General features: G+C 42.4%; 2 protein-coding genes across 9 annotated transcripts in view; one reads left to right on the forward strand and one right to left on the reverse strand.

The window, feature by feature from the left end:
* The window catches only part of LOC142396587 (poliovirus receptor homolog), an 89,640-nt gene that overhangs the window by 30,925 nt on the left and 31,542 nt on the right, over nucleotides 1-27,173 (forward strand). For 3 of the 6 annotated variants that reach the window (XR_012772548.1, XR_012772547.1, XM_075479481.1), the window contains exons 8-9: nucleotides 6,168-6,264; nucleotides 6,363-6,441. Coding sequence is in view for 3 of the 6 variants with exons in the window: in XM_075479481.1 (XP_075335596.1) it covers nucleotides 6,168-6,264; nucleotides 6,363-6,441 (176 nt within the window). In the remaining 3 variants the exon portion in view is untranslated. Of the gene's footprint in view, nucleotides 1-1,661; nucleotides 3,404-6,167; nucleotides 6,265-6,362; nucleotides 6,442-6,760; nucleotides 9,527-27,173 lie in introns of those variants that run through there. The other 3 variants (XM_075479480.1, XR_012772549.1, XM_075479482.1) reach the window with 3 other exon arrangements.
* LOC142396590 (uncharacterized) lies at nucleotides 5,998-14,767 on the reverse strand. 3 transcript variants are annotated; one of them, XM_075479487.1, is made up of 7 exons: nucleotides 14,572-14,767; nucleotides 14,152-14,232; nucleotides 11,972-12,277; nucleotides 11,298-11,415; nucleotides 11,182-11,212; nucleotides 10,320-10,413; nucleotides 5,998-6,454 (listed from the first exon to the last, which is right to left on the reverse strand). In XM_075479487.1, the coding sequence occupies exons 1-6, from the start codon at nucleotides 14,585-14,587 to the stop codon at nucleotides 10,327-10,329; spliced, it is 639 nt and encodes a 212-aa protein (XP_075335602.1). In that variant the 5' UTR covers nucleotides 14,588-14,767; the 3' UTR covers nucleotides 5,998-6,454; nucleotides 10,320-10,326. The 3 variants fall into 3 exon arrangements, with proteins under 3 accessions (XP_075335602.1, XP_075335604.1, XP_075335603.1); XM_075479489.1 differs by having other exon boundaries at nucleotides 14,098-14,232; XM_075479488.1 differs by lacking the exon at nucleotides 14,152-14,232.

Below are 27,173 nucleotides of genomic sequence, written 5' to 3' on the forward strand. Positions count from 1 at the left end.
CTCGCGTCTCTCTCGCATAGCCTACTCACACACACAGCCCCTCCCCTCCGTGCTTCCCTGGAAGCGTGGAAGCTTGCTAGTCTCAGCGTCGCGTAGATTAGCTCAACCGAAAGAATTCACGAAAGGTTGGTATCACGTGCACCTTTATAAAATCACACATTAAAAAGTCCTATAAAAATATTTTATATTTTGAATACAATGTTGTCCCGTCCCGACCCGACCCATAGCAAGCGATTACGCCTTCTTTATAAAGTTCACTAGTTGCAAGTTTGCTGTAAAAAAAAAAAATGTAGTTGGGTTGTCGAGGTCTAAACACTAGCAGCTGTGAATCAAATAAAGTAGTTTTTTTAAACTCTTACACTGAATGTTTGCTGCTTCAATCCAGATGAGTATTGAAAAATATTTTCCGCGATTGAAAAAGAGAAGTGCGTGTTGATGATGATCGAGGAGCAGCCTGAACCGGAGGTATCAGTCTGAAACAGAGCTGAACAGTCCGACCAGTGTAATTAGCTATGTTATTCATTTGTTTACAATGAAGATGTGAATATCTGCAGATAAGCCGCACCTGTGTCACCCACCGTGACACAGGTGTCACACATCCCTACGTCCCCCATCATTTTCCTTGATGGAGAAATTATCCAGGTTCTTAACTCCCAATGTGACATATATGTCACATTACAGATCTCTGACAGTGGGGGGGTGGTATTTTGGAAAAAAATTCTGAAATGGGTTCTATGTGGTCTATTTAGTCTGTGTTATAACCCCCTTAATTTTCATTTAAGTAGAAATGGGTCTGGGTTCTTAAGTTTTGTGTGACCAATTATTAACGAAGGAATTATTTTGAAGAATTTTAATTTTTTACACCCAACCAACACCAACACCCCCCCCCCACCACCCCCACCACACATTGCCTTCACATCTGTGGGAAACACTGGAACTATGATCTCCTTTTAATTCAGGTAATTATTAAAAGCAATATTTCAGTACACGCCTTTCTGTGTGGAGTTTGCATGTTCTCCCTGTGTATGCGTGGGTTCTCTCCAGGTACTCTGGCTTCCTCCCACTGTCCAATAACATGCATGCTAAGTTAATTGGTGTCTCTAAATTGACTGTGAGCGTGTATGGTTGTTTGTCTCATTTGTCTCTGTGTGGCCCTGTGATGGACTGGCGGCCTGTCCAGGGTGTACCCCGCCTCTTGCCCATTGACTGCTGGGATAGGCTCCAGCCCCCCCGCGACCCGACCGACGGATTCAGCGGTATAGATAATGGATGGATGGATGGATTTCAGTACACTGCTTTATGCCAAATTATGATTGAATCCACTGCAGTAAAAGCGAAGCTGCCTTGGCATTATCCCGTTCTTCTGTCCACCGTCTGACCTTGTCTATCTTGCTCTCTTTTTCTGTTGACTCCATCCTTTTCCCTCTCTCTTTCTCTCCCCTCCTATCTTCTTCTTTCGCTCTGTGTACTCTAAAAAACTGGAGAATTTATGATTTAATAAGCTGTATGAATTTATCTGTTGGTGTAGATGCTCAGTCCAGGTCAGGGTAACCCTAAGAGCTTGAATATGGGCAAATGGACTTCTTCTTGGTTCTTGAAGACGTTTCACATCTCACCCAAAAGGCTAATTCACTTCTTCTTCTTCTTCACGATACTCACAGCTGCTGTCACGAGTGAACGCTGGCGCGATTTGCTGCCGCTGCTCGCCGGTAACTTTTAAAGTTTTAAAACTCACCTGGAGCCTTTTTTCTGGCCGTCTACGCTACCCGAGCCCTCATCAATAATGTGAACCGGTAGGACATGCATCCTGCTTGTCTGCGTCTGGCTCCTTCTACTGCCCGTTCACCTGCAAGTGGCGGGTTTGCTACAATACTCGGCCATTGACCTGCTCCAGCCGCGCTGTCACTCGCCTGGACCCGCGCCAGAGGCACTCCACCTTCACCCGATCATCATCTTCCAGCCTCGCCGGAGATACATCCACCGAGGGTCCCGCCGGGATTTCCAACACAACAGCTCAACAGCAATAAAATCCATCTGGTCCAGCTCTCGACGTCGCCCTCCACGCTCCACCAGCCGGGCTGTCGACCACAGCGTGTTAGCCCGCCTAGCTCGGTCGGCTAACACCACCATCAGCTGCAACAACACCTCACTCAACTTTGGACTACTCAACATCCGCTCACTGACACGCAAGGGACATCTCATCCAGGACCTCATCACCGACCGTAAGCTAGACTTTCTTTGCTTAACCGAGACATGGCAACAGCCCCAAGACTATTCACAGCTGATTGAATCCACTCCAAGTGGGTTTGTTTACACTTGTCAACCCCGTGTCTCTGGCCGGGGAGGAGGCCTCGCGATAATCTATCGCGAGAACTGTAAAGTCTCGCCGGTGCCCGTGCCAGTCTCGAGCTCGTTTGAGTCCATTGTCTGTCAGTTGTCTGGTCCCACTCCAACCATTATTGCCACTGTCTACCGCCCCCCAAAACCGAATAGTGACTTTTTAAATGATTTTACTGCTTTTCTCACACATCTATCCTCTCTCTCACCAAACATAATACTGCTGGGTGATTTTAACATCCACATGGACAATACCAATCTGCCTCTCACCAAAGACTTCACTTCCTGTTTAGATGGTTCTGGATTTCATCAACATACCACTATTCCCACACACACATATTCTGGACTTAATCTGCTGCTCTGGTGTCACCCCTCTCAACATAACAGCTGATGAACTCCCCATAACTGACCACTTTCTCCTCTCATTTACAGTGAAGCTCACTCTCAATCGCTAAAACACCACGCCTCATTTCTTTCCGAAACATAAAGAACATTAACCCCTCCACTCTCACTGCAAGTATCTACTCTTCATGCCTCCTCGATATCAACAATCTGTCCACCCCCGATGACCTGGTCTCTCACTATAACACTGGTCTCCATAATATTCTTGATTCTCTGGCTCCACTGAAAAACCGATCTGTCTCCTTCACCATCTCCGCCCCCTGGTTCACCCCCGATCTCTGACTCATGAAAGCCAATTATTACATTATTACAAGAACCCCCTCTATCCACCACATCACCCCTGTCCTCAAACAGCTCCACTGGCTCCCTGTTCAGTTCCGTATTCAATACAAAGTTCTCCTAGTAACATTCAAGGCCCTTCACAATCTCGCCCCCCCCTTATCTGTCAGATCTCCTCCATGTTTCCACCCCCTCCCGCTCTCTCAGATCCTCTTCTTCCACACACCTGTCTATCCCCTCCGCCCGTCTCACCACCATGGGCAGCAGAGCATTCAGCCGCTCTGCCCCCCGCCTCTGGAACTCTCTACCACCCCTGCTCAGAAACACAGACACACTCCGCCATTTCAAATCACAACTCAAAACTCATCTGTTTAAAACTGCCTATTCCAGGGATTTCCAAAGTCGGTCCCCGAGGGCCGCTGTCCTGCAGGTTTTAGATGTTGCCCTGCTTCAACACACCTGATTCAGATCAAGACAACATTAACAGGCTTGTGCAGAACTTAACAATCTGTTGAAGAGATCCATTTAATCTGAATCAGGTGTGTTGAAGCAGGGCAACATCTAAAACCTGCAGGACAGCGGCCCTCGAGGACCGACTTTGGAAATCCCTGGCCTATTCCATCTGATACAATTCCCTTCCCCCTTTTTTGTTGTAAATGATTTTCTGTGTTTTATTGATTTCTGGTGTTTTACTTCTTTTAATATTGATGTGTTTTATTTTGATGTTTTTTATCCACTTTGTAAGGTGACCTTGAGTGTCCAGAAAGGCGCCTCTTTAAAAATAAAATGTATTATTATTATTATTCACACTTGCCGGGTTGTTAAGGTCACGTGTGTCACTGAGCCACCTGATCGGTGTGAGAGTCGTTTGGAAGTTGTTCATCTGTCTGAATGTGCATAGTTCGGTCACAGGATCCGTGGTGCAAATAGTTGTGAAACTGGCTGGGGAGGAGAGACAATGCTACATTGTAAGTGTCGGTAAGGTGATGCCTGAGACTGAGACTGATGGGTTTTTTTCCAGTGTAACTTAGACTTCCTTGACTGAACTTTATATGAGAAAGACCAAACAAAAGCTCCAGAAGCGCATTGCACAACACAGGAGAGCCAGCTCTTTTGGGCCAAGACTCAGCAGTTCACTTGCATCTTAAGGAGAAGGGACACCCTTTTTGAGGACAGTAATGTACACATTCTGGACAAAAGGCAGATGGTTCGAGAGAGAGGAGTCAGGGAAGCCATCTATGTTAAACTGGGAAAAAAAACGTCTTTGAACAAATGATTTGGTCTCAGGTATTACCTTCCCATCACTTATAATGCAGCATTGTGCACGGGATCCTGTGACCGAATTAGCTCTTTCAGACAAGTAAACTGCTTACAGGTGAAAGTGGGCAGTGCTTTGATGGTGCATGTTTATGCTTTTCCAAACGTCAGAGTAATTATACAAACAGAGAAAAAAGACAAAAACAAAAGATCAGCACTCGCTGAAGATTGCTGCTCATGGTAATCCAAGAGCTTGAATAAGGGCAACTAGACTTCTTTTTCTTGTTTTTTTTTTTTTTTTAGGCCATTTCACCTCTAATCCGAAAGGCTTCTTCATGTCTTTACTTGTTGTTGAGCAGCATCGGCTGATAAGTAATTGAAAGACCGTTCACACTTGGCTGGTCGTGTTGTTAGCTACGCTAACAAGTGTGATGAGGGGTGAAATGTTTTCAAGAATCAGGAAAAAGAAGTGCCTGGTGCACTTATTCACCTAATACAAGACTGAACAATTGGAGCTTGGGACGCTTGTCTTTTGCCAGTTTTTACAATACAATACAAACGGTGTTCCAGCTGTCTGCAACTAGCCTGATTAACATAGACTTTCAAATCTCTTCGAGATTCTGGTCTGACCAAGACCATAACGAATACGATTCGAAATGGCCTGGTCAACCCGCCTCCCTCGGGTTGCTACTGGTTGTGGCCAGAAAAGGCTGTGCCTAAGCTTAAGCCAATCACACCACTCTTTCCTCTGACGTATGATTTAGCTACCAGCGGGGCTAACTGGTAGATTAAACTCTTACCAAAGCCAGTAGGGAGCAAGGCGAAAACGTCTTTCCTGTCAAGAAATGATTCAAGGGCTGTTCTTTGCTCGATTTTTAACGAGAATCTCCCGTCGAACACTTTCATTACAGCATCTACAGCAGTGTCAAAAGCTTGACGCTGCTCCATGTTGATATTGAATGAAGCGCTTCCGTGTACAATCCATGGGTTGAGTGGCAGTTCAACCACGTCACTACCTTGAACACGCCTCTACCCTGGGCCGTTGGCGCTGCTCAAAGTTGATTGCTTCCCGACAAAGTGGGTGGAGTTCCCATTTTTTCGGGAACTCGAATCCACCTTGAATGAGCAGTTTGCCTGAGTAAGTGTAGCAGAGCCGAAGGGCGGAGCCTGGGTAGTCTGCAACTGGCAGGAATGCACAGGCACTAAGAGTGCACTAAAATATCCCATGTTTGGTCAAGCATAGTCTTGCTATTTTTTCTTTTTTTTTCTTTTTTTTTAAAAAAAGGGGGTGGGTTTTGGTTCAGTCCACTCTGAGCAAAATACAGTCCAACTACATTCCGCCCACTGCACTCTCATTCGACTGAAAGGTTGAACCTGTCTTGTAGAAGATTTGTGCTGTTTTAATTCACTCAGGTCCTAACAATACAAGGGAGAAAAAAATGTTTTCAGCAAGGGCAAACTATACTGTCCATTTTTAAAACTCGTCTTAAAACCCATTTTTATTCCCTGGCTTTTAACCCAGCATAAGACTCTGTTTCTGGTTTTCCTTTATTGTTTTAATATTGTTATTGTTTATTATTGTTTTTACATTGTTCTTATGTTTTATGTCTTATACTTCGTGTTGTTATTCATGTACAGCGCTTTCTTTCAGCCACGGCTGTTTTTAAAGGGCTTTATAAATAAAGTTGAGTTGAATTATCCGGCAATGTGACATTTAAAACCCAAAGTAATTATTTTTTTTATTTTTTTTAAAAAGGGGAAAAAACAACAACAAAAAACTAACTGAACAGAACTAAGTCTGAAAACACCTGGTTTAATCAGTGACAGGAGTGTGTTGGTGCAAGGACGGCCTCTGACTGGATGCTTCTGCCTTGTGTCTTGTTTCCCTACAGGAGGCAGCACGGCCGGCTGGGTCTTATTTGGTCTGCTGCTCAGCATCAATCTCGTTGTGTTGGTCTGGAAATGTTATAAATATCGGAAACGTCTGAGGTACTTCAACTGCTGTAGCCCCACACTACTACTTATGAATACAAGATATGAGCACACATCATGTCACAGTTTTCTTGCTCTGGTGTCTCCTTGTGCAGAAGGGAGGACGACGGCGGGCAGCAGGCAAATCCCACCTCACCAGGTGAAGATCCAGCTGAGGGGGTCCCACTAGCGGAGGTAGATGAAAAACCTGCAAATGGCATTTAAGTGTTGAGGGGTTTTTTTTTTTTTTAATTCCCTATGTTTCTCTCAAAGTTAAAACTGTCCTTAAGCGATTTGCAGCTGTAGTTTTTGTCAAGCGTCACGGTTGAATAGATTTCATTTTATTTAAGATTTAACATTAAAATCTTTTTTTCTTTTTTTTGTTCTTGTATTTGGTATGTTTCATGCTTTATTTGTGTTCCTTTTTTAGTGAAGTATATATTTTCTTGATTTCCTGACGATCGGTGCAGATTATACTTTACGGTTAATCAGACATTTGAATTGTCTGTCTCAGGACCAAATCTGACAGCTGCTGAAGCAACGAGGCTGGCCACAACGGGCTGGTCAGGATCCACTTGTGTTAAGCTAACTCGGCGAGTCAGTGAACTGAAGTATTTCCATCTAAAAAGGAAGCCAGCCTAACAGTTTTACTTGTGAGGGACATTTGTTTAACGGCTCATGCCCTCACAGCACCTGCTGCAATTTCCCAATTTGTTTCCCCACGAGCAGCATTAGTTTCTGCTAACAGCAGCCGAAGCCTTCATCAGCAGCCCTGAAGTGTGAACTGTGCATCCGTTTATTCTGTTCATGAAGTTTTCTGCTTACTTGGCAGTAAGTATGAAAAATAATTACACTGATGTCAAGTTTTGAAAGTTCTAAGTTATCGTTTGAATCGAACAGATCTATGTCTTGAGCATTAAAGAGCCCAGAGTGCGCTCGTTAACTAATTTATTATTTCATTTTGGGTGCCGCTTATCAGACTTTGTGTTTTTATTTTTGTCACTAAACAAAGTATTTCAGCTTCATCACAGTATTTCATGTTGGGCTTAATACCGTAGATGCCTTTGGTGCTGAATATCCGGCTTTTTGACAGGGGAAAAAAAAAAAACCCTTTGTGGTCAAAGGTTTTGTGCTTCCTCTGTTAAGTTTGTGATGCCCTAATATCTGAGATGATTTGGTATGTTGATGCATGTATTGCTAATTCTTTATTATTTTTGCACGGCCAAACTGACACACAAGCCCTGCATTTAGTTTATTTCACCCCATTCATAAACACCGAAAAACACATTTCTAATTCTGTCTATCTTGATTTAAATGCTTGAAAAAGATCAGCCTTTTTATACGAGCCTTTTCCTTTCGATGTCCTGTAGGACATAATGCCAAATGTACTCCATCTCAATCAGCCTGAGCAGAATTCTACTTTTAGTTTGATAACGTAATGTGGGGGCATTTATTCATGCTTTAATTCCATGTTCTCAAATCCTCCTCAACACTTTTAACATTCACTTCAACCTTTAGGGTTTATGTAGGTGTGTTAGAGTATGACTAGTATTTATTCACCGTTAATAATTTATTCACATTATCCAACAAACATTTTTCGTCAGTCTGAGTATATTATATGCTCACGTTTGTCTGTACAGTCCCCTCTATTTGTATTTTTTTCTTTTTTTTTTTGTATAAACGATGAAGCATACGTCTAATTTGACAGCAAATTCCCGTTAAACGGCTCTCATTTCTCAAAAAAGAAAAGTTAAAAAAAAAAAAGTAGGACATCAAAGGTTAAAATTAAGCTTAGTACAACAAACAACTCAACTATGCGTAGCTGCTGATCTGTATCAGACCTGTTTAACACCTGCTGACGTGGGCTGCTAACACCCACATAACCAACTTTTTTAAACAGGATCTTGGCTATTAATGGAAGATTCAACCGCTGTCAATGTTGATATTTTTAGTGTAGAAGCAAACTAGTCTTGCAGTAAACTACCACTGCGTACTTGTTTTCGTGCACATAGCTTTACTTTACTTATCTTTTACTACAGTAGCCAAGAGTGTTTCGGTGCCAGAGAAATTGGCCAGAGGGGAAACCTTAATGGGGCAAATAAAGTTATTGTAATGGTTTGAAACAACTACTTCGATGATTTTTGTCATCACCACAATTTGTGATATTCCAACGTTGTTGAAACCGTTGAAACCTTCTCAGACCATATTGTATAAAAACAAAAGAGATAAAGCACAGGACTGCTCACAGCACAGGGACTCTGAGTTTCTGAATGTGTTCAGAATATTATCAGTTCTCCAACCAGCAAGTGGTTTTTTGTTAAATAGTCTGTTCTTTCACTTATTTTTAGATTCAGTCGTGAAATTAAAAGGGTCTCGTTGTTTTGTTTTTTTTACTATAAGAGGAAGTAGAGTTGACCTTTATCAATAATTGTGCTGTACTTACATAATTGCTTCACGTTCTTGATGTTGAAATGTTAGTAGTGTTGTCAGTGATAGTCAATGTGACCAATTCTGTCACAAGGTTCATGGTTCTGAGGGCCCAAATATCCTCAAGGATATGGAAGAAGGAAAAGAAGGAAATGTTCTTTTGACTATCAAGCCATGAATGTTTCCTTATTTCTACTGAGATTCTGAGTTTGTGTAACTGTTCAGAGATGAGCTTTTTTAAATCGAAGCAAGACCAGTTTATTGATACAGTACAATTCATTAGAATAATTTAAAGATTAGATTAAATTGATAAAAGGACATTTCAAACAAATACAAATTTTATAAAGAAGCTTGACGTAAATGATACACGAGAAAACATGTAATTAGAATAAGTTAGTCAATCTTTAAAGGAGAACTCCACTTTCATACATCAAGGTGTGTTTGCTGGACAAGAACCTAATAACTGTTTTAAATTTTTTTTTTTTTTTAAATAAATAATAAATAAAATACTGATGAACAGGGTTAAGCATCCGTTCTTAAGCTTCAGCACGGCCCCCACATTTGCTGTCTGTACAATGCAGGTCATGTCAAAGCGAATGTTTTTGGTTCCGTTAGTTATCTACCTTTTCATTATTTTAATGTTGGAAAAGAACATTTCTATGTGTTTTTCTTATCACTTTGTGTCAATTTATTTTGGGTCAATAGTTTCTGTGTTTTTTCATTCTTTTTTTCTTTAATCTTTTCACTGAAAAGTGTGTGCTAGCTGGATGGTTTGCGCCTTAATGTTTGGCATTTCGGCTTGTTACTTTCTTCAAACCTTCCCTTTCGAAATTAAAGCTGTCTTGAAAGAAAACGCCTCGGTGCACACGCGTATTCTTATTGTGTCTCGCACCTTTTGTCCTTGACTGCTGATTGACAGCGTGCTATCATGGGTGAACAGACCAAATGCCTCATCCTACTGTGACAAGTGGGTAGCAGGGGAGGAAGTCACAGCGACCACAGCTGAGTTAGTTTTAAACACAGAACCGTAAACCGGGCAGTTTCTGTGAAAAGGTGGTGTGAATGAAAAAAGTTAACATGTTAATTTGATCTGCATTAGCTTGGTTTGACCAGAAAGAATCTGTACAGATTAGTACTGGAAATTGATAGCGGGGACACCTTCGCACATTTTCCTTTAGTAACTTGTCTCCTGTGAGTCATTTCAGTCCTAAAGAAAGGCAGTATTAACGAACCTTTTTATTTTTATACATTTTTAAGTTTTTGTATCTATTCCCTTCTCTTTGCTGAACAGTTACCTGTGTCTAAATGTAATGTGAATATTTAGAATAAGCCCTTTCAGGGATGATTGCTTCCTTGATAAGTGGGCCTGCAAACAAGAGCTCAAATCACTTGGTAAGTCATGATGATTATCTATGTTACTTGCATTTGTTTTGATTATTGCAAGTGAAGTTTAGTTTCATCATACATAAATGTCCTTCTAATCTTATTTTTGTGTCTACATGCCCAAGATCTGCCGATAGCTCATTATGGTTCAGTGCGACTGTGTTTCCTGTCCAAGTGTAAATTGTGGATTCATCATCCAAACAAAGTGATAAAGTGTGGCCTCTGGTAGCATACTGTACATTTATTGAGAAAGCAGTTTAAACCTGGGAATCATCGGGTGCTGTGTTTGTTCCCGTACGCCAGAGCTTGTCGCTGAATTTCCAGGCAGTTTTCATAGACCTCTTCAGTTTGCTGCTGCTGTTGGAAATGAAAAAGAAAAACTTGATATCAGTCTCAGCAACCCTACATACGGTTCATTCACCGATGGTCTAAACTTCTGTCACTCTGAGTAGCTAAATGAGTAGAAGAGTTGAAGATAAGGATAAAACATCATCAACATCAGGATGTAAACTCATTTCCTCTTTTCGCCTCCAGCCTCTTTTGCACCTTGCGTAATATTTGCCTTCAGAATGTGATGATGTCAATTTAAATATCCCCCCATCTATCGACTGCATCACCTGCCCACAGTTTGATTTTTCCATCTCGTTGCTTAACGGTAGGAGACGTTGTGCTCGCATCGCATCGCATTTTTTTTTTTTTTTTTTTCTAAAAACACTGAATAACCCTGAGTCCAGGGGACCTGAACTGAACTGTTGAAAGCTTCTACTTTCTCTTTCCCATTGAGGTTTACTTAGGTGTGGTCGTACAGCAGGACAGCAATCCACTTTCACAGTCGGATGTGGATTTCATTTAGCCGCTTTCTCAAAAGGTTTTCCTGGAGTTCTGGACATTAAATTCGCCTCCATTAGCTATAGCATGAACAGAGAAAACATCTGCCTTGTAGCACATATAACACAACAATTTTTTTTATTTTTTTTTCCTGCCTCTTCTGGTTTCTCTGCTACTCTCTCAACTCTTCACAGTTCGGATCAGAACTTTTACATGTCAGTGCATTCACAAATAGTTTTAAAGTCATAACTGCAGCAGACTGTGAAGCGCAGTTAACAGCGTGGTTATTGTATTTACCATTTCAGCAGGAGCCGATTGAGTCCTATTTCTGTAAAAGAGCACAAGCTTCTTGTTTATGAGGGTCAAGCACAGAATCATGTGTTTAAAAATCACTGGAGACAATTTAAACTTACTCGGGTTGTTTGCGGACACATCTCAGAATGATGAAAACGGATATAAAGGTCATAAAACAAACACAGGGAACAGCAACTGCTACAACGATCAGGTTTTTTTCAAGGTTTTTTGGCTCTTCTGTGGAGGGGGAGAAAAAAAGCGTTACATTTTTAAGACGAAATGTGAAGTCTATCAGAAATTTGGACTCAGTCATTATAAACACAGGCATCTTTGTGTGTTTGTATAAGATTTCCCTTTCACAAAGGAAGCGGGGGGCAGTGCTCATGTTTCCGGTGGTTTCTCAAACTTTTCTCTACTCCTCTATTCTTGTACAATATCTAAGCTTCATCCATGACAAAAAAAAACACTCTTTTAAGGTGTCAGTGAGGAGAGTTATCTGCACCAAAACAGAACGTGTCCTCAACATTTTTGTTTTACAGGATGCAGATGTAGCATCGTCAGTTAAACCACAGTCGTGGCACAGCTCTGTGTCTGTAGAAGACTTACAGATGAGGAGGGCTGAAGTTACTCTGTTTATTCTGTTGTGTGCATTCGTGTAGGTGCGTGATAGCGACCGTAACATAGCAACTGTTGGCTGTCTTTAATAACCCATGCACTTTGATGCCCTGTACACCCCTACTCCTTCCTGTTACCACAGAAAATGTGCTTTGTGTCATTAAAAGATTTTGCACACCTGTAATTACAAGCTCCCAATTCTCTTGATGGATTCCTGTCTGTGTGGTCGTCTCACATGTGTAGTTTCCAGCATGGTACTTCTGGGCCCTTGCTATAGTGAGTTCACTATAATTAGAATTTGGCTTTTCTAAATTCAGGCTGGTAGCTTTTTCACTGCTGTGTATACTATTATTAAATTGCAGCATGTAGGTAAACAGGTTTTCTCCATTCATTGTCCACGTCAGTTGACTGAGCGTGTTGGCCGATTTGTTGCTACAGTACAGCGTGACCGTGCTGCCCGTCATCTTTGAGATTTTATTTGCCTCTGCAAAAAAAAAAAAAAAAAAAGTTAAATGAGAGGCTTTGTTTTATGCATTCACACTGGCATTTAATAAACTTGTTCAGTTCAGGAAGCAGGCTCAAAAGGCAGAACATTGAGAAGGGTTTCATCAGACAGCTAATGAAAAAGCCACAGCAAAACTGCAAATTCAGAGGCCATAAACAAAGCACACAAGACAGAGATAAACACTGAGGTGAACAAATGGCACAGAGAAGCCATCTGTCCTCTGTTGAAGTCCTGTTAATGATTCAGTGTGACATGAAAGTCAGGATGTTTGCTGAGTCTAAACAAGATTGGGAGCACAGAGGGAGAGGTAGTGACAGGATCCTATACTCAAACAAACCGATCTGTACTGGGAAGCTCTATGTACTGTGAACACAACACCACCCTTATAGGCACTGACCCTTTATTTGACTTGCTGATTGATGATACCACTGAGTTTGCCTGAGACAACGACATCTGTTGTTCTGCATATGGGACACGCCAAGGTTTTGATAAACTACAATGAGGGCACACGTCAATTTCTGGTCTTTCTGCTTTTGATCATGGATTTCAGTGACTTGTTTGATTGGCAAACTCTGCTCTGCTCCCTGTAGCAGGAAAGCTCATAAAACAATACATCCATCCATTTCCTATATCCGCGTGCTCCGTCGCTTGGGTCGTGGGGGTGGGGGGCTAGAGCCAATCCCAGCGGTCATCGGGCAAGAGGCGGAGTACACCCTGGACGGGTCGCCAGTCCATCACGGGGCCACACACACACACGCTCACACTCACTCCTAAGGACAATATTTAGAGACACCAATTCACCAAGCGTGTATGTTTTGGTGGTAACCACCATGCCACCGTGCAGACCTAAAACAATACAGCTTGTTTTATTAGTTAGTTTACCCAAACGCATGTCTGGAATTTGCTGGCCACCCAGCAAGCCCACACGTCTTGTTTTTTTGCTACTTTCTCTGTATTATCTTAAGTGTTTATATTCTTTCTAAATGTCTCAGAGCCCTCACAGAAGTTTGTGGTACTCTGAAATGGAGATTTCCAACATTGATAACTTCACTGTATATGGAAATATACTAATAGCTTCTGCTCAAGGTAGTGAATGTCTTCTTCCAGTCAACAAATGTTGTTGATCTAGTACGCAAAGCTTAATTGCCGTCTCTTTATTCCATGCTATCTGCATGCATTTACTGGCATTTGAAGCACTAATTCTTCACTTCCAGCAGGAACAAATCTCCACCCTGCTAATTAGAGCAGTTCACAGGAACCACATCAGATATATCCTGCAACCAGCTGTGTTAATAGAATTCTCATGTGGGTTCAGAGAAACAGATGAGGCTAAACTGGATTAGCTGAAGGTGGATCTGTTTGTTGATTTCTAAGCGATTTATGAAGAGCGGGGGTTAAATATAAAAACTGATAAAGAGGAAGAAATAAGAGTCCTAGTTCACCACAGTAAAAGGAAACAAGTAGACATGCAGAAGTAAAACAAGCTATGGCACGGACAGAGAAAGATCATATTAAAATAAAGCCCAAGCTTAATGCTAAACCCGCAAACAGATACCCAAAACCTATGATTCAGGCAAAAACAATGCATTTTGTCTTTTGTACACATCAATGGCTAAAGTTACAGAAATACATGACAAATTAGAAAACGGCAAGCCTTGGTCTGTTTTTAAAGATAAGAAACTCTAACCTCAGTTTCACAACAAATACAAGTAACAGCATCCAGGTTGCCGAATATATACGTCTCAGACTTGAGTTCTAAAAAGTTAAACTTCAGAGTAAAGCCATGAGAACATTCTTACCAAACTGACAGTCTGTTTCTAAAGCTCGTACTCGTCAGAGCAAATGAACGCTACCTGATGGCCAAAACATCCAGAAGATGCAGCATAACAAAATCTTGTTGATGCCCAAATATCTAGAGAAGTCCACCATCCCGCCTAGAAACAAAAATCATTTCAATTTGAGCTGTAGACATTTTGTATACTTTTTAAAGTTTCACTGACATTCAAAAGCTCCTTTTCTGTGTCGAGTAAAGATAGTCGGCCATGATATTTTCTAAGTAAAGAAATTACCACAAAACCTTTTTGGTCAAAATTGAAACTATATGAACGGTTTGAACAATCAGATCAGCAGATTATTGTTTTTTTGTGGGGTTTTTTGTCCCCGAAGATGAGCGTTAAACATTACAACACAGAGCTCTGAATGGAGAAGTGAGTGCAACTCTTGAAGTCGATCAGACCAAGACACAGCATGATAAAAGTAGCCCACTTCCTTACCTGCACTGAGTGACATTAGCAGTTTGGTCTCGTCTCGTCTCGTTCCAAGTCTCTGAACTGCACTTATGGTGTTACTGAGGCAACAGGACACACGATAATTTTATATATTAAAGAAAAGTGGCACGTGACTCGTCTCACCATCTCCAACTGACGAAGGTGCGTAGTTGGAAGATAAAACTTGACCAGAGCCCACGCATACCACAGAAATGCTTTTCACACAGGATGTGAGAGTCTTAGTGATCTGAAGAACATGTGATGCCCTTTTTAGGTGATTGATGTTTGGTTGTTTCTTTGTGGCTGCAGAAGATGTTCACAGTGTCAGTTTACTGCAGTATTTATGTTCCACTCATACCACCTCCAGAGTGAAAAAAAAATCTGAATGTTCCTTTTCTTTTACTTGTTTGAAAATCCATCCGCTGACAGATAACTTTCTGGATTTGGCTCAGTGTAATGGTGAAATGACATAAATGGGAATTGGACCTTGTGACTGTGTCTGGCAGTTTGACAGACATCTTCACACCTTTTTGTTAAAAAATGCTAAATGAGCTGGTTGTTGTTGAATTTTAGATAAGACCACTTATATTGTGGCGCAGTAAGTGGACAGGGTAGTTTTTCCTCTTTTGTATTTTATGAATGGTGGCATTGTTCTAGTGTGTGTAGGAGAGCTAATATTCAAACATGCAGCTATGAAAATAAAGGTTGTTTCTGTTAACAGATGTGAGCTGGTTTGACTTGGCTAGGCCTAGCCATCAATCAAACACAGGAGGCGGGTGCCAAAAGTAGAAACCTTTATGAGTGAGTCAAGAAACGCTGAGCGGATTCAGATTCTGTAAAAAGGGTTTAATTTTAGGACACGGTGGCCGGAACTGGAGTCACAAAGTCTGCTCAAATGGTTTCAGGAACAGGAGAAAGGGGAACTTTTCTTGTCTTAAAAACTTGAACTCCGTAGAATGCACTCAGCACCCATTTCAACTTTGTAGCTATGATCTAGTGATCTAGTATTCATGTAATTTCTTCAAGTAGTCCTTAAGAATAGTTCTTCAGGCTTCCTGAAGGACATGTGCTAGCTGGATGGTTTGCGCCTTAATGTTTGGCATTTCGGCTTGTTACTTTCTTCAAACCTTCCCTTTCGAAATTAAAGCTGTCTTGAAAGAAAACGCCTCGGTGCACACGCGTATTCTTATTGTGTCTCGCACCTTTTGTCCTTGACTGCTGATTGACAGCGTGCTATCATGGGTGAACAGACCAAATGCCTCATCCTACTGTGACAAGTGGGTAGCAGGGGAGGAAGTCACAGCGACCACAGCTGAGTTAGTTTTAAACACAGAACCGTAAACCGGGCAGTTTCTGTGAAAAGGTGGTGTGAATGAAAAAAGTTAACATGTTAATTTGATCTGCATTAGCTTGGTTTGACCAGAAAGAATCTGTACAGATTAGTACTGGAAATTGATAGCGGGGACACCTTCGCACATTTTCCTTTAGTAACTTGTCTCCTGTGAGTCATTTCAGTCCTAAAGAAAGGCAGTATTAACGAACCTTTTTATTTTTATACATTTTTAAGTTTGTGTATCTATTCCCTTCTCTTTGCTGAACAGTTACCTGTGTCTAAATGTAATGTGAATATTTAGAATAAGCCCTTTCAGGGATGATTGCTTCCTTGATAAGTGGGCCTGCAAACAAGAGCTCAAATCACTTGGTAAGTCATGATGATTATCTATGTTACTTGCATTTGTTTTGATTATTGCAAGTGAAGTTTAGTTTCATCATACATCATACATGTTTCTGTTAACAGATGTGAGCTGGTTTGACTTGGCTAGGCCTAGCCATCAATCAAACACAGGAGGCGGGTGCCAAAAGTAGAAACCTTTATGAGTGAGTCAAGAAACGCTGAGCGGATTCAGATTCTGTAAAAAGGGTTTAATTTTAGGACACGGTGGCCGGAACTGGAGTCACAAAGTCTGCTCAAATGGTTTCAGGAACAGGAGAGAGGGGAACTTTTCTTGTCTTAAAAACTTGAACTCCGTAGAATGCACTCAGCACCCATTTCAACTTTGTAGCTATGATCTAGTGATCTAGTATTCATGTAATTTCTTCAAGTAGTCCTTAAGAATAGTTCTTCAGGCTTCCTGAAGGACATCCCAAAGCTCTTCTTTGGATGTTGGCTGCCTTTAGTTCTGCTCTCTGTCAGGATGATCCCACACTGCTTCGAATAAAGTTGAGGTCCGGGTTCTGTGGAGGATTCACCCCCCTCATAAGACTCGTTGCCACTGGTTTTCAGTCCAGTTCTTTCACAAGAACATCACTTTCGGATACTATTCATCTGCTGTAGACAGTTTTCATACCTAACACTTCCACTTGTATAGTTTCCTACATTTTCTTTTTCACACTGCACACATGCTAATTGCTCTTTGGGAACCACCTTGTGGGAACAAAAGTACTATTTTGTGTCTGTCAAACTGCGTTTAGTAATTTAAAACTAAAAAGTTGGAACAAATGTGTGTCTTTGTGACAGGCTGATAGTAACAAAGTGCCTCAAGATACAATTTAAAGTTGGTTCTTTGCTAAAATGTCTGTTATCAACAGACTCAACACTGATTCATCCCTTGAGTTGGGTGTCTTTGTTTATGCTTTAAAGATTTATAGGTCAGTGTTAGGTGGCTCAACCAATCAAAACAACACATTTTTCCGAAAATGGTCAGGAAAAAGCAGCACTTTAAAAGATTACAAGAAAGTTTGGCATCTTTAGCCCTATTCGGACGGGACTAGTTTAATGGGGGGACCCGGGGTAAAGTAATAATAACCGGGAAATCTAGTCCCGGCCGAACGCGCCATGTCAGTAAAGATAGCGGAGTATGCCAGTAAACTTTGCCGAGAATTCTACCTCCTGTGAAACGGCCCGGAGTAGCCTATCTACCATAGGTAATACTAATCCCGTGCGAATGCGACCTTCGGTAATAAGTACGGAATATGTCGTCACATCCTTTTAAAGAGAGAAACAATTAGGTGTGTCTGTTTGCAAACATGGAGGTTCTGGATGAAGCGCTGCTTGCAAGCACGCATGCTTTGACCCTGGTCGGTGCCATGTCTGTTACAGATGGGGTTTACGGAAGTGAAATGAAGACGTGCATGGCATCCAGGATGTGACGGTTGTGCGTAACCAACAACTCCTCCCATGTTAGATGAATATTACAGGGATTTCTTGTCCCGTCCGAATTGGTCATTTCTTCTCCCTGGCGTCGTCTGGTTAACCAACATTACCATACGTCCCCCCATTGAAATGATCATGCCTGATAAAGACTGTAATTTCTTTTGGCTTACATATTGTATATTCTAAAGAACCGTAAATTCAGATTGTTAATATAAGTACCGGTAGTCCACAATCCCTCCGTTTACAGAATTCCGTAAATTCTTCTCGTTGAGAACAAGAGCAACTTCTTTGCTCTTGGTATGCAGCACTGATGTTTGGGGAGGGCCTTAAGGCCGAAACTTTGATCGGGGAAGTTCTAAATTTCCAGGAGGGTTTTTTCTAAAGAATGACTTTTTAGCCATCTGAAATACCTGAAAACTCCAAACATTCACAGAGCCTCAAGCAAGAGCCTTATGGTGTACTTTTATGCTCTCCTGCACCAGACACTTGTTTTCTTTGCCGCTACATTTTCTCAAGTCACGCTCATAATGCAAATATACTGTAGCTTTATGCTTATTCATTGTGTTTATCCCACTGGGATACGAGGGATCCTACTGTTTTTCTTTCTTTCTTTTCCCTCTGGCCAAGAGGGAAGCGTAAAACAAAATTTCACGTGAAAATGTAACAGGTTAAGAAGACGGCGCAATACTCACTAAACCCAACCTATTTCACTTACGGTTATAATGCTTATATAACAGCAACATGTTTCCTTTAACTTCTTGGAATTCTCATGTAAGAGGGGAGTCCTTGTAAGCTTATGATACTTTGAAGCTCATCAGGAGCACAGAGGGAGATAGCAGTTTTGTCTGGAAGCGTAGGAACATTTCTAGTTATAGATCTTGTATCATACTGACTGGTGTCATGTGACAGAAGGCTAGAGATGTAAGAAGTTGATTTACTTAAAAGCGTCTTTGCAATAAACAGCAACATGTGCCATTTTCTTCTCTGGGTTAACGTTAAGAGTGAAACAAAGTACGATGGTGAGTGCCTGCATTTGTTATGAAACATGATCCAGCATGTGGAACCTTTACGTAAGGGTGAAGATGCATGCATGTTATATTCATACAGGTGATAGCTCTACAATCCACCACAGAGATCGGGGAATACTGTACTTTTTTTTTCTGTCTACAAGGTAAAAAATATTAATAAATAGGAAGAAAAAGCCCAATTTAGGTCTAAGCTTTGTTTTTTTCCATTTGGAATTTATACAAATGCATATTAAGTTCCTGTAAGTTTCCTGTGCATGTGCACTCCTGTCCAAGCCTCAAGCAGGACCCATCCAGTATGAGAAGTATGAGCTGTATGAGAAGTATGAGCTATGACGTTACTGTCTGCAACAGCCAGCTAACCCGCCGTGCTAAGTGCCAGCTTAATTATGTCAAGTCGTACGTACATGCCCAGACATCCATTCAGCCGAAAATTGCTATAAGGAATGAAAATTAGTGCTTACATCCTTCATTACAAAGGTGAATGCAAATGTTAGAATTCAGTGGTGCAGAAGCTTTCATGGTCTGTGGCTTCATTTTGTTTTGGGTTTTCTTTCTAGATCTACTACTTGATTCCACCATTGAAATCCAACCTTTCCTTTTCTGTACCTGTATAGGATCCTTTCCTCTGAAGTTACAGAGCTGATCGCTTGCTACTTTTTTTCATGCAGAACTTCTTGTTTTGTTCTTGATTGCAGAGAAAATGGAAATCAGCTTTTTTTTTCTGATATCAGATCTGTAAGCATCAACATCAGTTTCATATAAGAAATTGTGCTGCCTCATTGCCCTTGCTGTCATTATCAGGCCGGTTTAGCTGCGGGGCAAACAACATCATGATATGCCAATAATAAATTGTGGGGGTGTCTTTACCCAATCGTGGCTGAAATGGGAGTGGGAAGGGGCTTCGTGCTGGTTCTTGATTGTAATTTATAAAGGAGAAACCAGAGGTAAAAAACGGAATGAGAGAATATTTTGTCAAAGCAGGTTGTTCCTTCTCTCCAGTTGTGGCCATTTTCCTTTCTCTTGTTTTCTATTTCTTTTTTTAACTTTATCACCAATGAGACCACTCCAACACAGCCAGTTTAGTCTGGAAAGCTGGGTTGTTTTCTACTCTACAAAAATCAGTCCCACACTGTGGGAACATTCGGAACTTCCTCTTGACTAATGTTAATGTTTTTGTGTTGTTAACCCGAAAGTTTGGGTAAGAGGCTCTTTCAGTCAGATGTGCAACGTGTCGTGACATCAATGACTGGTTGTTTCTCCAAATGATGCAGGACTTCCTCTATAAAGCCATCGTAACACTGATGCTATCAGTCAGTGTTCATAGTGCTTTTGATAGCAGCTGCTGTTAGATTCACACAATAGCTATAATAGCAAAACACCAGAATAAACAGACAGAAACCAGAAGTTGGTATTAATATGCTTTTGCAAAAGGGAGAAAGCGGAGATGTTAGGGACATATAAGGTTAAATTTGAGGAGCACAATTAGTTTGAGTGTGTATGTTGCAGAGGGGGTGGTTCATATGGGAGTGGGCGTGTGTGCGTGCGGAGGTGTGTGTGCGTAAAGGTGTGGACTCACCGGTGACACAGATGATTGAGAGTCAGGATTGGGAGTAGCCATAATTTTGTTGACCGCTACGCTACGCCACGCCACGCCACGCCACATATATTCATTCATCACCTTATGTATCCGTTTAATCCGCTGGTTTTCATCTTTACAATAATTCATCCTTGCTGCGCTGTGATAACTCTGTGCGGTTTGTTCAATAAAAGCAACAAAAGCATATCTTGGATCTCAGCGTAGCCTATCTCTTGCCATAAATTAGTAGCGCGTCACAAATTAAGGAACCTAAGGACCCAACCTCAAACTCTGAGCGGCAAAAAGGTTTGTGTTGGAAGCCGCAACATTTGTCAACAAAAATCTGGCGCAAAAGAAAAAAGTGAAAATCATCAAGCCGCTCCAAGGAACCAAGGAACCAAGTCACCACAAGCCAAACAAAGGAGCCACAGCTAAGTGCCACACCACGCCATCCATTCACCTGGGAACAGGTAGGCCTGAACCTGTTAATTGTTTGTGGATTAAGGAATCCGCTTCGATTGGAATGCATTGTGTGAAATGAGGACAATGTATTAAATGGATGTTACGCTGGTTGCAAGACGCATTGATGGTGGCGCAACTTCTCCGTGTTTGATTGGATTTTGATGTCGGGACTTGGTGGCATAAGTGGCGGCTGATGTTGTCTAAAGGAAGGCCAATTGCTTGTTGAAATTGCTTGGATCGAATCTGCACTGTCAATGAATTTAAAATGCAATGTCTATGGATGGATTTAAATACGCTCTTGAATGAATTGTGATTGTGTTGCTTCATACAAAATACAATCTAAAGGAAATGAGTCAAATAAACGCTGTTGCTGAAAGTTCAAACATGGAACGTGAAAAAAGGGAAAGCAAACTGACGGTCAAAGCTTTGGAAAATAAAATCGCACGGTTGCAGCATGAGCGCAAAAGTGCCGTTAATAAAATCAAGGAGCTTATCCCGCAAATAAAAGCGCACATGAACTCAAAAGAAAATGTAACTGGAATCTCCTCACAACTGAATAACTTGACTGCACTGTGTAAAAAGGCTACACAACTGCACTGCGAATTATTGCCACTACTTCCTGATGATGAAGATAAAAAACAAAATGAGTGGTTTTCAAGTATTATGGATTACAGTGATGCATTCAAGGAACAAGTGGAAAAATGGATAAAGGAAAATCCGCATGAAAAATCAAATGAATTACCACTACAGACAAATACTTCTGAACAACCAACAAAGGAAATAAACCATGCAGTACAAATTCCTGTCGGAAAAAGCAAGGATTTGTCTGTTTCTGATCCTCAAGATGAACTACAGCCCTGTGACAGCATCTCAAATGCAACCAAGAAATCACGCTCATCTGTTCGCTTAACAACGGAAACAAATCTTGCAGTTTTGGCAGCAAAACAAAAGGCATTAAAGGAAAAGCATGCATTGGATGAAGAGGAGTTAAAGCTACGCAAAAGAAGAGAACAATTTTTACTGGAAAATGAAATTGCTGAGGAAATGGCAAAACTAAGTGTTATAAAATCACAAAGCGGTGTTGGCAGTAAAGCAAAGTCAAAGGTTTCAGATGGGATGAACTCATACTATGATAGGACATGCTCAAAACAACAGCTTAATGTCAAAGCCACTGAATTTGTTCCATCACTGCCAGTTAAACTAAAACCCAATGCAATTGAAACCACACAGACAGCTGTGAAGCCTAAAGTCACTCACTTACCTGAAATAAAAGATCTCCCAGGTCCTTCGTACATGCTCCAACGATATCTAATGGCTCCTGAAGATCCTATGACCAATGTTACACAAACTGATGCATCCCAAAATGACAGTGTACTGGACATAATGAGGAAACAAAATGAAATCTCAACACTTTTAATGCAACAACAATGCCTTTCAGCACTTCCAAAAAGGGAAATTCCCATTTTTGATGGTAACCCACTCAAGTATCATTCGTTTATTAAAGCTTTTGAAAATGGAGTTGAGCGAAACACCAATAACAACTGTGACAGACTCTACTTCCTTGAACAGCACACCAAAGGGCATGCAAAAGGGCTAGTGAGGAGCTGTCAGCACATTGAGTCGGACAGAGGTTATGTGAAGGCAAAGGCTCTCCTGAAAGAGCACTACGGCAATGAGCAAAAGGTGGCAGCAGCGTACATGGAGAGAGCCTTGTCATGGCCCACTATTAAAATGGAAGATGTGAAGGCCCTCCAGGAGTACGGCCTCTTTCTGCGTGGATGCTGTAATGCTATGGAGGATGTGCAGTATTTAAATGATCTGGACACACCCACAAACATGTTGGAAATCATCAGAAAACTGCCGTACAAACTCAGAGACCGCTGGAGGTGCCACGCATGTGACCTACAGGAAAGTCACAACAGAAGAGCAACATTTGTGGATATTGCCAACTTTGTTGGAAAACAGGTGAAAATTCTGACTGACCCTGTGTTTGGAAACATTCAGGACACTGTTATAACAACTAAACAAATGAAACACAAACCTCACCCTCGCTCCAGCATCAGAGGAACCAGCTTCGCTACCACAGTGAATCGTGTGGAGACACATGTGAATAAAGTTACAGACATACAACCACCAGCCAAGAAGATTTGTCCCTGCTGCACTGGAGGACACACATTGGATGTGTGTGCGCGGTTGGAAAAAATGGCACACAAAGGGAAAATTGACTTCCTAAAGGAAAATGGTGCTTGTTTTCGCTGCCTGTGTATAGGACACATCAGCAGAAATTGCCAAAGGAAGATTTCCTGCTCGAAGTGTGGCCAAAGACATCCAACTGTGCTCCATAAGGACAGTGTCACTGCAGAACCGTCTGAGAGAAGCACCAAGATTACAGTGGACGACACCTTGGTATCCAGTGGGCTTACAGGGGCTGGTGAGATGGATTGTAAGCTTCCTATTGTGCCAATCCAAGTGAAGGCAAAGAAGGGCAATAAAATCATTCTCACATACGCCTTTTTGGACCAGGGAAGTACTGCAGTGTTCTGTACTGAGAGTCTGAAGCAGAAGCTCAATTTGTCTGGGAAGAAAGCCAACATTCTTCTCAGGACCATGGGACAGGAAAAGGTGGTCAGTAGCTACATCGTACCAGAGCTGGAGGTGGCAGCACTTGAAGAGGACAGCTTCATTGAGTTGCCAAAAGCGTACACTCAGTTATCAATGCCAGTACACAAAGCAAACATACCCACAAATAAGGATCTGACAAGGTGGCCATATTTAAAACACATCTGCTTACCACAGATTGAGGCTGGAATCGAGTTGCTGATTGGAACGAATGTCCCACGAGCCATGGAACCGCTGGAAGTCATCCGCAGTGAGCATAATGGACCCTACGCTATAAGGACAGTGCTGGGCTGGACGGTAAATGGACCACTGACAGGAAACGGTGGAGGGGCCAATTACTGTGAGCAGTCAGTAACTGTGAACCGTGTGTCCATTGTGAATTTGGATGAACTGTGGCAACAGCAATTTAAGATGGACTTTCCAGAATCAGCTGTGGAGGAACAAGTGGGTCCGTCCAGGGAAGATCTGAGGTTCATGGACATGGTCACAAAGTCAGCCAAACACCTCAATGGTCATTACCAGGTCGCCTTGCCTTTGAAAAATTCAAACCTCAGCATGCCAAATAACAGAAAAGTGGTGGAACAGCGTCAAAACCATCTGAAGAGGAGGCTCCAGAGGGATCCAGCATTTTACAGGGAGTATAACACCTTTATTGAGGATCTACTTGGCAAAGGCTATGCTGAAAGAGTTCCTGATTCAGAGCTGGAAAGAAATGATGGCAGAGTCTGGTATATACCACACCATGGTGTTTACCACCCAACAAAGAAAAAACTCAGAGTTGTGTTTGATTGTGGGGCCAGTTACAAAGGACAATCTCTGAATGAAGAGCTGTTGCAAGGACCCAATCTAACCAGCTCACTAATTGGAGTTGTGACCAGGTTCAGGAGGGAACCTGTGGTCATCATGGCTGATATAGAAGCTATGTTCCACCAAGTGCAAGTGCCCCCAGATGATGCTGATCTGCTGCGATTCCTCTGGTGGCCACAAGGAGACTTGAACCAAGCACCATGTGAATTTAGGATGAAGGTACACCTTTTCGGAGCTACATCCTCTCCTAGCTGCGCCAACTTTGCCCTCAGGAAATGTGCAGAGGATTTTGGTCATGAGCATGAGGAGGAGGCGGTAGACAAGCTGCAGCACTGCTTTTATGTGGATGATTGTTTGGTGGCAGTGGCAACCGAGGAGGAAGCACTGACCCTCAGTCATGAGCTCATGTCTCTGTGCGCTAAAGGGGGATTCTGTTTGACCAAGTGGAACAGCAACAGATCTGAAGTGCTCAAGACCATCCCAGAGCCCCACAGAGCTAAAAGCGTGGAGCAGTTGGACCTGGACCGGGAGTTTGTGCCCATGGAAAGAGTGCTGGGTGTAGAGTGGTGCATCAAGTCAGACACCTTCAAATTCAAAATTGTATGGAAGGACAGACCACTCAACCGTAGAGGCATCCTTTCAACTGTAAGTTCTATTTATGACCCTCTGGGTATGTTAAGTCCCCTTGTTCTTATAGCAAAAAGGATTTTGAGGGATTTGTGCAGAAGAGGAGTTGATTGGAATGACCCCATACCAGAGACTGTCTCCAAAGAGTGGCTTAAGTGGGTGCAAGGGCTTTACCTTTTGGACAACTTTGAGCTACCCAGATGTCTAAAACCTCTGGAGTTTGGAGATGTTATTACTGCGCAACTACACCATTTCTGCGATGCTTCTGAGGAAGGCTATGGTACAGTCACTTACCTGCTGTTACAGAATGAGCACCTCCAAATGCACAGCGCTTTCATTATGGGAAAGGCTCGTGTTGCCCCACTGAAGACAGTTACAATTCCAAGAATGGAACTGATTGCTGCAACAATGGCCAGCCGCATGAATGTCCTGTGGGAGAAAGAGCTACACATGAGTCTTAAGGAATCTGTATTTTGGACTGATAGTGCTTCTGTGCTGAAATACATTAACAACGAAAGCTCCAGGTTCAAGGTGTTTGTTGCTAATCGTGTTTCGGAGATACTGAAATCATCTCGCCCTGCCCAGTGGAGGTACGTGGATACAGCTTCAAATCCAGCCGACGCAGCATCCAGAGGTGTCAAAGTGGAGGCATTTCTGAAGGACAGACTCTGGTTAGCGGGACCTCCGTTTCTTTGCCAACCTGAAACAGAATGGCCTGTGAACCCTGAGCCTGTGAGCCATCTCCCCCAGGAAGATCCAGAGGTGAAGAAAAGTGCTGTTGTCAATGCTGTACAAGCTGGAGAGGATCCCACTACTCACCTGATCCATCATTATTCCTCATGGATCCGATTAAAGAAAGCTGTGGCGTGGTGGCTGAAATACAAGGAATGGTTATGGTCCTGTAGGAAGAGAAAAGGCCTGATAGTCAATCACAGTGAAGAGAGCATGCGGCAACAGAGAATAATGGAGAAGGAAAGGAGCAAAAGCGCAGCTGTCCTGGGAGCTCTTACAGTGGAGGACATTGACAAGGCTGAGCTGGCCATAATTCAGTTTTGCCAGAGGAGAAAGTTTTTGGACGAGCTTTCGTGTCTGGAAAAGGGACAAAATGTCAAGAAAAGTAGTCACCTGTACAAGTTGTGTCCAAGGCTGGAGGATGAAGTCTTGCGTGTGGGAGGACGACTTAGTAAAGCAGCACTGCCTTTGGAGTCTAAGCATCCTATTATTCTCTCAAAAGACCTTCATATTTCTACCCTGCTGCTGAGAAATATACATCAAGAGGTAGGACACAGCGGCCGCAACCACATGTTGTCCAAGCTCAGGGAGAAATACTGGATGACAGGAGTAAGCACTGCCATTAGGAGAGTTCTGTCCAAATGCACCATCTGCAGAAGACTTAATGCTACTCCAGTTTACCAGCAGATGGCAGATTTGCCCACAGACCGGCTCAAGCCTGACGAACCCCCATTCACTTGCGTGGGAGTTGATTATTTTGGACCCATTGAAGTGAGGAGCAGGAGGAGTACAGTGAAGAGACGTTTTGTAGCCAGAAGAGGACAGGTCCGTGAGCTGCGTTCGGACAATGGGACAAATTTTGTGGGTGCAGAACGTGAGCTAAAAACAGCAATTGCGCAGTGGAACCAGGCACAGGTGCATGATGTGTTACTCCAAAAGGGCATTAAGTGGACGTTCAACCCCCCTGCTGGATCACATCATGGAGGAGTGTGGGAAAGGCTGATAAGATCGGTGAGGAAAGTCCTGAACTCCACCCTAAAGGTACAGCGCTTGGATGAGGAGGGACTCCACACAGTTCTATGTGAAGTGGAAGCCATTATTAACAGCAGGCCCATCACCAAGGCCTCTACGGATCCTAACGACCTGGAAGCACTGACACCGAACCATCTGTTACTGCTTAAAACCCGGCCTTCATTACCACCTGGAGAGTTCCAAGCAGCAGACCTGTATTCACAGAGAAGATGGAGACAAGTCCAGTACATATCTGATCTGTTCTGGAAGCGCTGGACAAAGGAGTACCTGCCTCTGTTACAGGAACGACAGAGATGGACTGGGGTCCAGAGAAACCTTGTCGCAGGAGATCTAGTTTTGCTGATGGACAGTACAGCACCTCGTAATTCTTGGATTATGGGACATGTTTTGCAAACCTTTCCGGATCGAAAGGGGTTTGTGCGTCAAATTCGGATTAAGACAAGAACCAGTTGCTTGGACAGACCAATATCCAAGGTGTGTCTGTTGCTGGAGAAGGAGGAGGCAGCACGAGGATGTTGCTGACCTCTATGGATTTTGTGTTTTCCGGACTTGAACTGGACTTTGTACTAAT

The sequence above is a fragment of the Odontesthes bonariensis genome, chromosome 12 (assembly GCF_027942865.1).
Source record: "Odontesthes bonariensis isolate fOdoBon6 chromosome 12, fOdoBon6.hap1, whole genome shotgun sequence".
In the NCBI taxonomy this organism is placed as follows: Eukaryota; Metazoa; Chordata; class Actinopteri; order Atheriniformes; family Atherinopsidae; genus Odontesthes; species Odontesthes bonariensis.